The sequence below is a fragment of the Anneissia japonica genome, unplaced genomic scaffold (assembly GCF_011630105.1).
Source record: "Anneissia japonica isolate Jap-2015-1 unplaced genomic scaffold, ASM1163010v1 scaffold17857_len154030_cov113, whole genome shotgun sequence".
Taxonomy (NCBI): Eukaryota; Metazoa; Echinodermata; class Crinoidea; order Comatulida; family Comatulidae; genus Anneissia; species Anneissia japonica.
In genome coordinates, this window is record NW_022754816.1 from 72,292 (window position 1) to 84,347 (window position 12,056).

The window sequence follows — 12,056 nt, forward strand, 5'->3', positions numbered from 1 at the left end:
AGATGTTGTTAAAATACAGATATACAGATACATACATATATATATATATATATATATATATATATATATATATATATCAGTATTTAAAACAATAAAAATCAATAAGGAAGCAATTGGGTTTTAACATGAGACAAATACTTCAATGAAATTAATGTCAAATCTGGTTTAATCTTTTGCAAAAAGATAAATGCATGCAAGTTGTTGACTATATATATTTTAAGGAACTGTAAATAAAAACAATTAAAAGTTATAAATGAATCTGAAGTATAACAATTAACATGAAAATGAATTTATGTGTCAAGGTTTGATAGATGACAAGAGTACAAAAAAAACCCCATTAAGGTTTAAACGTTTCGATTTATATAAATTAATATCATTATGTAAATTTAATCCCAAGTAATAAAACACAAACTCACAAACTTTGATTAACCAAATTATATGGCCACAGATAATTTTTATTTTATCCATTTTCTTTTTTATTTATTTATTTGTTTATTTATTTATTTTATTGACATTCTTTTTTATCATTATTATTATTGTTTAACATTAGCAATTCTCCTAGTAATATTCTGTACATGGATGTTAAGACTGAAGTGTTCCTCTTAATAAATAATACATTTTTTCGGAGTTTTTCGATGGAAGGTGAGGCAGTAGGTGTGATTTTTTTTGTTTCTTCGATATTTAGACCATAGAAAATACATTTACGTATGACAGTAACATTTAGCACAATTACCTCGGAAAATTAGATGAAATTCTTCGAACTATAAAAATAACCTATAATAATAAACATGATATGATATATTCCTGTTTAATAAATAAATAAATAAATAACATTTTCAACCCACACGGGAAAAACCCAAACAAGAAAACTCCATTAATTTTAAATATAATAGGCCTATTGGTTAAATATTACACTGTTAAAAATTTTCCTGTAAAAATACCGTCAAAATACTGGCAACCAGGGCGCAAGTACTTTACCGTATGTAAAATTACATTTATCGTTAAAAATAAATTTCTGTAAAAATACGGTAAATTACTGTTGATCGAAATACGGTAGTCAAACGTAATGTAAAATCACAGGTACCGTTATTAATTTTTTCCTGTAAAAATACCGTCAAAATACTGGCAATCAGGACGCCAGTCGTCAACCGTAATGTAGAATCACAGGACCGTTATTAATTTATTCCTGTAAAAATACCGTCAAAATACTGGCAATCAGGACGCTAGTCGTCAACCGTAATGTAGAATCACAGGACCGTTATTAATTTATTCCTGTAAAAATACCGTCCAAAATACTGCCAATCAGGACGCCAGTCGTCAACCGTAATGTAGAATCACGTTTACCGTTCATAATTTTTCCCTGTCAAAATACGAAAAATTATTGTCAATTTCAATGCCGGTCGTCAACCGTAATGTAGAATCACAGTACGGTGAATAATTAATTCCTTAATAATACGGTAAATTACTGTCAATGTTAAATGTCGTTCGTCAACCGTAATGTAAAATCACAGGTACCGTAAATAAGTAATTCCTGTAAAAATACTGTAAATTATTGTCAATATGAATTCCGGTCGTCAACCGTAACGTAGAATCACAGGTGACGTAAATAATAAGCTTGTCAACCGTTAACAATGTAGAATTACAATTTTAAATTTATTTTAAAAATAATTTCTGTAAAAATACAATAAATTACTGTCTAAATTACTTTTGCAAAAATTCCTACTACATTTTTGGTGGCAAACAAAAGTAAACAAATTAAGGAAAATTATTTATAAAGTCTATAGTTTAGACTGGTTTTTTTTAAATTGTATTTGTAACTACAATACACGCCTTTGTTGAAGAAAAACGAGCCTCAACAGATGTCTGATGTACTTTGTCTTACTTATTAACTATCATGAAAACTGCAGAACAAAATGTAGTGAAATCTTGGTTACTATAATAATCAATCATGAAGTGGTACATATTATTATGCCAATAAGAATATTTTGTAATAGTATGTCATTCCGATGTTGTATTTCTTACTGTAATATTAAATTATGAAATACAATATGAATAATCATAATAAGAGAACTTAGTTGGCTTGCTGTTACTGAGAAGATAAATAGTACATATTATTTCTAAGTTACCACACTAGTTTAATTATAATGCATAAAGTAAAACGGAATCGTTATTATCTATACAATACAATTTAGTAGAATGCAATAATCAATAGTATATTTTAAGATTATTTCACAATTCTGGATCATAACCAGCTTAATAACACTGTACAGTACTAACGGATTATTATTTAATCACTCTACTACTTAGCTTGTTTACTATCATTTGCTATCACCATATCTTAGAGACGTTGCAAAGGCAATCATAAATTCATTAGTTAGGGAAACCACACTTCTGGATAACTGTACCCAAAAAACACCTTGTCTGTAATTCCTTGTAATTAAAAATAAGATTTATTACATTTTAATCATAATTTTAACAAGTTCCAATAAGTTAGTAAATTAGCTATGCAATTGGACTATCAATGCTAGTGACTCATGGAATGCAGATACTTGTAGTTAGCTTAACATTAGGTTACATATTACAAAGAACTGCAATACACTATGTTGTACTGATTCACCCATAAAAACAATAATATCATAATTGTTGATTGAGAGCTTCTAACAAATTTTAAATACAAATCTTCATACGTAGAGTCATCAACAATATCGGACCAGCTATTTCTTTCTGACGAAGGTAGTTGTCATTCCCCTTTCTGAAAATACTTTTTAACTTGATTAGCTACCTTGTTCCAGTAGACATCATCAGGATTGTTTCCACTGTCATAGACTGAAATACTTCTGTGTCCAAGTGACTCCTTTGCTCTATAGAAATCAATATTTAAAATATTTTTAATCCACAGCACAGTACTGTACAAATAATAATTATAGAATCGCATTGCTTTAACCCCAATGCTACTACACCACACAACATCCCAAACACCATGCTAGTGGACTCATCCTATAGTTTTGATCACGCAAAGATATATATGACCACTCAATATTACATTTTTGAAAGGCAACTAGATGCACAATCAACTTACTGTATTATCCCATGTTTTCCCAAGGCAATAAATACATAAGATAATCCTAGTCATACCCTATTAAGGGCCATGTTATTTTAGCAAGCAACAAAAGGGCCTATAAAGTCAGGTTTGGCATGTTGAGCTCAAAAAGTGGCTTTTGATTTTTGGATACTATGTTAAGAGAGTGATAGACAAAACTGATAATTTATAACAAATTCATGGCAATAATTAACGTACATACCTGTAATATCTACCCAAGACAAAACAATGTACCAGATGATTATGATAAATTCAATTTGAATGTAGTCTTTTACATTTACTAATTAGAACTAGATATACAGTACAGGCCGAGATGCTGGTTAGCCTGTGCGAACAAGACTATAGACCTTTGGCAGGAAAGTATCCAATCACAAATGATCAGTGGTGAGTTAAAATGTTGTCACAAAATTGCAAAGTCTATTTATTTCAAATAAACAACACCAAAACCAGACCTAAATAGTAACAAGCCCTTATATCTGTGAGAAAATGCCAAATAAAAAACTGATAACTGCATAATAATTAAGCTATTCAGTGGAAATTGTTAAAATACTTTATTGTATAATACTCAAACAACATTCTTGTGAGTACATAAACTTGAAAATTCATTCAATAACATACTTCATTGCAACTAAACTGAACTGTTTCAATATAAATTTGACTTGTCATTGTGTTACCGTCATTTAGTTACCGGTTTGGTAACTAAATGACATATTTAATATGCTAATAACTTATTAACAAAATGAATTAGGAAATAAAATAAATGCCACTCGATAGCCCTACTAAAACTAGCTTTGTATGTAAAGTTGTATTGTTTAATCATTTATATTTTTTGTGATTTCGCATTTTGATTAATAAAAAATGAGGCAAAAGTAAATCTATACATGGATGACTTTCTGTACTACCCAGACACACAGGTAAATGCGTGTACATCAATACACGTCGCGTAGATTCATAATGAATCAATACATGAGTATCGTTACTTGTAGTTTTCGTCAAGTATACCCTTTGTGTGTCTTATAAAAATCTATTGAACAACATATCAAACAATTGTTTTCTCTTTGAGCAAATCAGAATCATTTTAGGATAGATTTCATACCGTCAAACATTTCCAACGACTCTGGTCCAACGAGTTTGCCTTCTAGTCTTGCTGGTGTGGGTAATCTTCAATAAAGTATGATTATTTAATTAGAAACACTGGTAAAGACGATTTCCTATTTGTTTATTTCATATTCAGATTAAAATTTAATAATCTACTTCAACACCTGCAATTACGTGTGAGAAACAGTGGCGGCGCCAGCGTCTGAAATCTGTGATGGGGAGGGGGGAAACATGTGAGGGGAAAGGTAAAAGTGTCAGGGGCGGATCCAGGAAGGAATGGGAGGGGGGACGTGCCTCCTCGTTAAATTTTAACAATTTCAATGTAATGCTCCTCACATATCTATTCTGAACCTGTTGTGCGCACCACCCACCCTCCCCCCTTTTTGTTAACTCTGGATCCACCCCTGAGACCGGAGATACAATTTAAGATAAGAGGAAAAAATTAACAAATTGCTGGCATTGATGGTGATAAAAGTGCACTACAGGATAAGAAAATGCCCTACGTCATAATATCAAGCGACTGATATGATTGGGTGGTGGGGGGGGGGGACATTTTCTATGGGTATTATAAGTACGTACATATGGTTCTACAAAATAACGTTTTTATCTCCAAACTTTAACGTTATTATAACGTTCTTAGAACGTATTATTGTTTGCTGGATCCCACCCTTGCCCACCGCAACGTCACCATTGATGATAAATATTTAGACGAAATCAAGAAACTTTTGTTAAAAGGTTAGGCCTACTAATATGAGTATGTTTGGCATTGCCCACTGACAAAAAACAAAACGAGCACTACCACGACATTCGCCAAAGTAAACAGCGCCCCAAAAACGACGCACATTGAGAATCTGTTGAAGAAAAAAATATATTTAATTCATCATATAATGTGACTTTTCCACAGAATGACGTATACACGGAAAGCCAGTGCGTAATCACAGCAACTCAGGAGGAAGAGGATAATAGCGTCCCATGGCCCATTTAAGGACTCTTGTATCTTTAATCTGTGAACGCAGCGCAAATCATGACGTTATCAAGTGAAAGATACAACATATGGTGTTAGCAGACTAAGCCTACTTTTAAAATCTCATTGAAAAAGTTCCATATCTCAAAATAAAAAAATATTATTTAAATTACTTAATTAAAATCGTGATTACTTCACATACAGTATGAATAGAAAACCCCCAAAACCCATCATCGAAATATACTATTGTTTCACGTAAGTTTGCATTTCGAAATAAATTAAAACCAACTGATGTAGTTTTGTAACCATGAGAGACACGATGTGTGTTGCACCAATAGATTCCCCTCTAATCGCAGATTTTCTGTTACGGATGGAACGATTCTGCATCTTCTTGATCTGGCTACTAGGCCTCCTTTAGACCTTAAGGAAACAAAATTAACAAGAGCGACTTTAACCTTTGTATCTCTTGTGGATTTTAAGACGATACGTTCCTTGACTTTTGCACATTAATTACTATTATATTCCTATAGACGGTAAATCAATAGAATTTGTCACATCCCGGGTAACTAAGAGGCATAGGCCTATGCGTCTCCTATATCTTAATATATGTCATAATGGGGTAGCAGCACCAGTACTTTTCAGTTTGCAATGAAATTAAATATAATTTACCGTATGGTCTACAATAAAAAATTAAGCCTACTTTCTTGTTATCGCATTTTATGCATTAATATCTAGGCCTTTAATCCTGTTTCCAGTTTTAGCAATACATATACTCTTCCCCAGTCCTAATTTGCAAGATAAATGTGAAATAAAATCAATTCTAAATGTATAAGAGATAGGCCTACAGCCAAGATTTTTACTTACAGTAATGATAGATAGCACGTCAGTCCATGCAATAATATTTGAATAAGGCGATATTAAACGGAGAGCACTTTTCTTTCAATGTAGGGTTGACATACCCGCAGATTTTGTAAGCAAGAATAACTTAGTGAAGTTTTACTCTAGTAATTAGATATTGAAAAAAAAAACAGTGTTAATGATTGACTTCCTGTCAAGCAATAATCCTCATCATATTAAAACTGATGTTCATCGCCTTTATATCGTCAATAATCAATCATCACCATACGTCTATAAACTCCTCAAACTACCATACCATCAATCGCGCCCCAATTTGACCATCGAATTTTGTTTTTTCTCCCAGTAACGGGGATAGATTGGTTACTTTCAAATAAGAATGTTGATTGAAACCCCATCTCTTTAAGGTAAAGGTAGGCGAATATAGGCCTACCCATAACTTGCGCAGTGTCATTGTGCGTATGGGCGTGGTCCGTGACCATCCAGCAGCCGTAAAGAGGCGCTTCATTGTAGCTACATGTTCACATCATTCCACAACGGCAGGGGCTGAAATGAACCATAACATCGGGGTAACCCCCTACTCTTCCGAAAGATGCAATAGGTTCTTTAAAGTGCACACGAGCTTCAACCACATCTCTGTTTCTGTAATAGATTCGATTACCTCTTTTACCACTGTTATATAAAATGTAACGTATACAGCGCATTGATTGGATCTGTCGATTGTATAAAGTGCTACAGTATATAATACAGTAGTGACATTATTATGACAGTTTCGAAAATGTGGACAGCTAAGCCTCCTTGAAGAGCCATGCTTTGGTCTTAAATTGAAGTGCAGGTTGGTGGTAAAGATGCTTGACTTCCAAGGCCAGGGCTCTGGATTCAAATCCTGCAAACAACATATTTCCTCACGATTCTGAATAAATCTCCCAGTCTCATAATAAGACTTAAGTTTATGTAAAGCATCTGTATGTTTGCCTTGTAAAGAGGATTGTTACAAATATATGAAACATAACATTCGCTACTGGAAATCTTTGGCCTATGTGCCTATATGCAAAGGAGGATGATAAGGCCAAATAAAATAAATTGTTTGTTTGCCCTCCTTTTAAAAAAAATGATAAATAGGGGCAGGTGGAAAAAGTTTATTTATTTATTTTTATTTATTTATTTTTTTTAAATACTCATCAGATGGAATACAAAATAACCCACAGAGGCCTTGAATGGTATCTACATCAGACAACAATTTTAGACTAATTTGTAAGGCATCTGGCAAAAAATAAAGATAAATTCACTCGCTTTTTTTTAATTTGTATAGAAAAAAGCTAAAAAAAAAAGTTTTTGTTGTTTGTTTTTCCTTCCCAACTTTCTTTCAGTGAGTTAGGGGGTAGGGGGGTTTGACCTAACAATGAGACACAATACATAAACAATTTATATCATTTTACAAATTTGCTTTTTAATCTCAAATTAAATATAATAGAAACAATATATTTTAAAGTACAAAATGTATATTGGAAATTTAACAGAATCAAAATATATTCATTTCAAAATTTATATAAGAAATTTTATACAAAATTTAAACTCTTTTAAAAAAATATGCATCCTTAAAGTATTCCAATTACTTTTGTAATTCTTACAATTATCACATCCCAGCTTAATAAGCCAATCATTAATTATTCTATGCCTGCTGAAATATAAACATCCTGAGTAATTGACTGAAATGCACTGACAGTCTTTATACTGTCTCTTATACACATCTAGATGTGTATAAGAGACAGGCATAGGCCTATGCGTCTCCTATATCTTAATATATGTCATAATGGGATTGCCTGTACGTTAATTTATAAAAGGATGCACGATTTTGAACTGGATAAACTGTTGTTAGTTCCTCAAGATTTGAAACAAATACCTACAGTACATTTTAATCAAAAACTTTCTATGCATATAAAGTATTAGTATATTTCAGTCGTCTAAAATGATGATACTCCATGTGTGTGCGCTGAACAATAAAAATCCTAGTCTCTGGTTCCAGAGGTGGAAGGTAATGAGGTACTCAATAGGAAGAGGGAAAACAACCCTGACGGTGTTAAAATATTCCCTACAAGAGCCTAAGTGGGTATGACTAGGGCCTTCCCGATCTAGAGGATGTAACTAATCCTAACACATGGAAAAGGCACTTTGAAGAGTGCATTATTTCTGTTAGAATAACATAAACAAAAAGTTGGGTTATTACCTTTGAAATATAACTTCTAACCCAAGGCTTGTCTGATAAGAAATCGAAGAGTGAGAAAGGCTGTTTACGTACAACACTAAAGCCAACCCAGTAACCGCCATTACTACTGACTCGAATGTTGTCCGGCAGTCCTGGTAAATTCTCAACAAAGCTTACAACTTGGCCCTTCATGGTTCCCTTTAGAAACAACCTAAAACACAAATAATTTTTAAAATTTTATTCTTACTTTTGTTCATTTGTTTATTCCTTGCTTAAAGACATTTTTCAATAATCTGTTTAATTATTTAATTGATTTAATAAAAAGAACAAATTACAGATATAGCCTACTGTAGCCTCACATGAACTGATTTTCATTTTCAACAGATTTAAAATTAGATAACATGAATATTAATAATAATGATAATGATAATAATAATATAAAATATTGAGATTAGATATATAATCCATTCTTTCTTCCTATTGTTTTAACTCTTCAATAACTCTTGAAAAGGGGCGTAAAAACAATGTTAATTATAAAAGTAGACTTTGTATTTGCCAAGATGGTAGTATCGAAGATGAGATTCATTTTCTTTTGTTTTGCAAGTTATATACTGATTTAAGAAAAATATATCTCCCATCATATTATATTAATTTTCCAACAAATGAAAAATTTTATCAAATTATGTCATCAAAAAACAGTAATATAATTAGAAAAGTATGTTTATTTATTTATCATGCATTTAAGAGAAAGGAAAACAAAGAAACACGGGTGTATTAATGAAATTTATTTAAAGTACGGTATTGTCACAGCACGCTTATTTAATTTGTAATAATTCTGTTTTACAAGGGGCCGGAGGCCTGGAGTTTGATGAATAAATTCCCTGTATGGGGAGCATAACTCTTCAATATATTTTCATTTAAGAGTTAAAAACACTTATAAGAAAGTATAATACATACTCCAAGTATTGAAATACACGCCATCGTGTTTGAATCCCAACACGATGGCGTGTATTTCAATACTTGGAGTATGTATTATACTTTCTTATCTGAGATTAATCAGTGGACCTTTCGGTTTTTGAAAAACACTAATTTCCTTCAAACTTACAAATTTATTCTTGCATATGTTGTTTCACAAAAAAGAAGGAAGTCTTCATTGGGAGACAATTGCACTCCATTTGGAAAAGCTAGATCATCAAGAACAACCTCGGTGCGGTCTGTACTAGGATTATACTTAAAAATCCTTCCTGTTGCAGACCCCTCAACTCCCAAGTAGGCATAATCCCGTCGGTGCCACTGGGAACTGGAGTCACTGAAGTACACCACGCCCTCAGAAGTTACATCAAGGTCATTGACAAATTGCATATGTTCCCCTATATATTGATCATTGTACTTGGAAAGATGTTGTGCAGTACCTAAGAAGAAAAATTATGAAAAATTAAAAGGAGGAAGTTAAAATTCACCAGGATATAATTAGTAATGATGCTCATGGGCATAGGCTGGGGGGGGGGGGGGGGGGCAGACGCACCTTCCCATGGCAGCAAATTAGTTCCACAATAGTGAGTTAAAATACTAAAAATTTTTATTTTCATTGGAATAGAAATTTAGTTTTGCTTTCAATTTTTGCACCCCCAGTTCTACATTCTCAATTTTTCGCACTCTCAAGATGAAACCAGCCTACGCCCCTGATGCTATTGAATATAGGAATTGGATTGTTTGTCTGTTAGTTGTTGTATATTTTGGGTCTGCGAACAGGGGAATCTGAGAACCTCACTGCTGTTCTTGTTCTTGTTATTACCAAATTTTAAAAGCATCCAGCGTCGTCAATTTTGAATGGACGTGCAAGAAATTTTGCACATAACCTAGGTTATTTCCAGCAAACGTTCATAGCCCCTACCCCTACAAAACAAGGACTTTAAATTACTGCAATTACCACTAATAGGACATGTCGCATGGATGGCGATGTGTTCTAAGGAACTAAAGGTTGTGAGTTTGAATCACATTTTGTTATTCAATTTCAAACTTTTTTTTTTCACATTTTATTCTATTTTTATTTATTATTTTTCTGATAGTGGTAGAAATTATTGACAATTATGAACTGCCGAAATGAAATTGCTGAAAACCCAATTATGCCACTGTGTACTGTACTTAAACATGGAGGATATTTCCTCCATGATTTAAGCATGTTTTGATAATGTCAAAGAAAAAACCTTGTGTGAAAGGCATACACGAAGTGTTAAACGCTGAACTTCAGTTCAACACGCGGACTGGTGAACAATCGCTCTTGTTATTCTCTGTTGAAGCATCTGAAAATGTTTATGTGTACCAAGTTGTGCACACTGACAAATAAATATATATTGTATATCTTGTATCCTCTGAAATCTCTCATACCTGAAGTTAAGTTAATCTTATACAATCCAGAATAAGCCTCTATTATATACAAGGATGATCCACTCTTGTCGAACCGTAGTCCTAGAGGGCGTCCACACAGATGTTCTATGGCTGGGATACCTGGGAAAATAGTTTTCTGAATGTTTAAATAATACTCAAGAGACAAAAGGCAATGACCTATAAAACAGGAACTGGGAAAGCAAAGAGATCAAGAAGGAATGGAAACAGAGGACAGGGTAGGGTGTTTGGAATGGAAGATCAAGTGTTGGTCACATAAGACAGTAGTAAACCAATTATTTAATGCCTTGTCCAGACTATCAAATTTTATTTGACAAAAACATTTGTGACATGCCTAAATGCGAGGTCTCACTACAAAATGAGTCTCATCGTTATAATATCAAAAAATGAGTTTATATTACATTTTGGTAGATCACATTATAAGCTTTAATTTTATCTTTGAATGGCTTCCCTAGGATAAATAGATCCAGAGATGTTAGCATTTAAAGTTTAGGTGTATGAGAACCAGGTTTTGAGAAAATCGGCCTCAAAGATAAACTAACCTGTACAAATAATAGAACTAGAATTACAGAATATGCGAAGATAGGACTAGGATTACAGAATATGCGAAGAGAACACTGTTTTAGTAGGAAAATTCACTTAGCCCTTACGCTGCCAGCTCTTTTCTTATTCAGTCAACCAGAGCGCCAGGCTGATAACATTACCTCTAATCCCCTGTGCCAGCTAATTATTTAACAAGGTCACCGTAATGCTTATTTTTGATAGTGTATATTATTTGCTCAATAATTCATAAACTATTCAGAATATTAATCAATCTAAAAACAATTAATCAGCATTAGTTGGTTTGTACATATATGCTTACTGCATTTTATTTATTATTTAGTGAATAAATGATAGGATTATTTTGTCAAGGCCTATCACAAATAGTATTGGGCTTAGGCCTATTAGCAGAGTATGTGTTTTCAAAGTCAAATTACTTGCTGATGAAAATCAAAATAACAAATCCTAGGCCTACGTATATTTACTAACATTACCATCACAGTTCAGGCCTAGATAGGCCTACACCTAGGCTAGGTCTGCCTAGCTAGGCCTAGGACCAGAACATCGTTTTTTATGTCAGTTTCTAAGTCTCCTTATTATCCAGCACAGCTGTAACAACTACAGAAGAATAAAGTTTCTCAACATTTCAAAACATCATATATTCAACTTGCAAAACTCAAACTTCTAACAAAACAACACTCAGCAAGTTTGACATCAAAATGTGCAGAAATTCATTAGCTTTCATATGCAGTAAACACTATTTGGGTTAGTGTCTGTCTCTTATACACATCTAGATGTGTATAAGAGACAGCTTCATGTGTCTTTGTTTCGGCAACTATAAGAAGGTTTCTATTTATGTTTAACTCGGTTTCAAAGACATTCCACCA

The 12,056-nt window shown here is 32.9% G+C and overlaps 1 protein-coding gene and 1 long non-coding RNA gene across 4 annotated transcripts in view; both read right to left on the minus strand.

Moving 5' to 3' along the window:
• Window positions 1-1,877: 1,877 nt before the first annotated feature.
• On the minus strand, window positions 1,878-6,156 carry LOC117123261. Of its 3 annotated transcripts, none has more exons than XR_004447831.1 (5): window positions 6,027-6,156; window positions 5,469-5,582; window positions 4,945-5,049; window positions 4,197-4,261; window positions 1,878-2,861 (listed from the first exon to the last, which is right to left on the minus strand). It is a non-coding gene; the product is annotated as an uncharacterized LOC117123261 (long non-coding RNA). The 3 variants fall into 3 exon arrangements; XR_004447830.1 differs by having other exon boundaries at window positions 4,998-5,049; window positions 5,452-5,582; XR_004447829.1 differs by having other exon boundaries at window positions 5,452-5,582.
• A 1,911-nt stretch (window positions 6,157-8,067) lies between these two features.
• LOC117123252 (adipocyte plasma membrane-associated protein-like) overlaps window positions 8,068-12,056 on the minus strand; it is a 5,162-nt gene continuing 1,173 nt past the window's right edge. Inside the window, exons 2-4 of the mRNA XM_033269109.1 lie at window positions 10,612-10,731; window positions 9,329-9,635; window positions 8,068-8,434 (exon numbers count right to left, since the gene is read on the minus strand). Coding sequence (XP_033125000.1) covers window positions 8,134-8,434; window positions 9,329-9,635; window positions 10,612-10,731 — 728 coding nt within the window. The 3' untranslated portion in view covers window positions 8,068-8,133. The remainder of the gene's footprint in view (window positions 8,435-9,328; window positions 9,636-10,611; window positions 10,732-12,056) is intronic.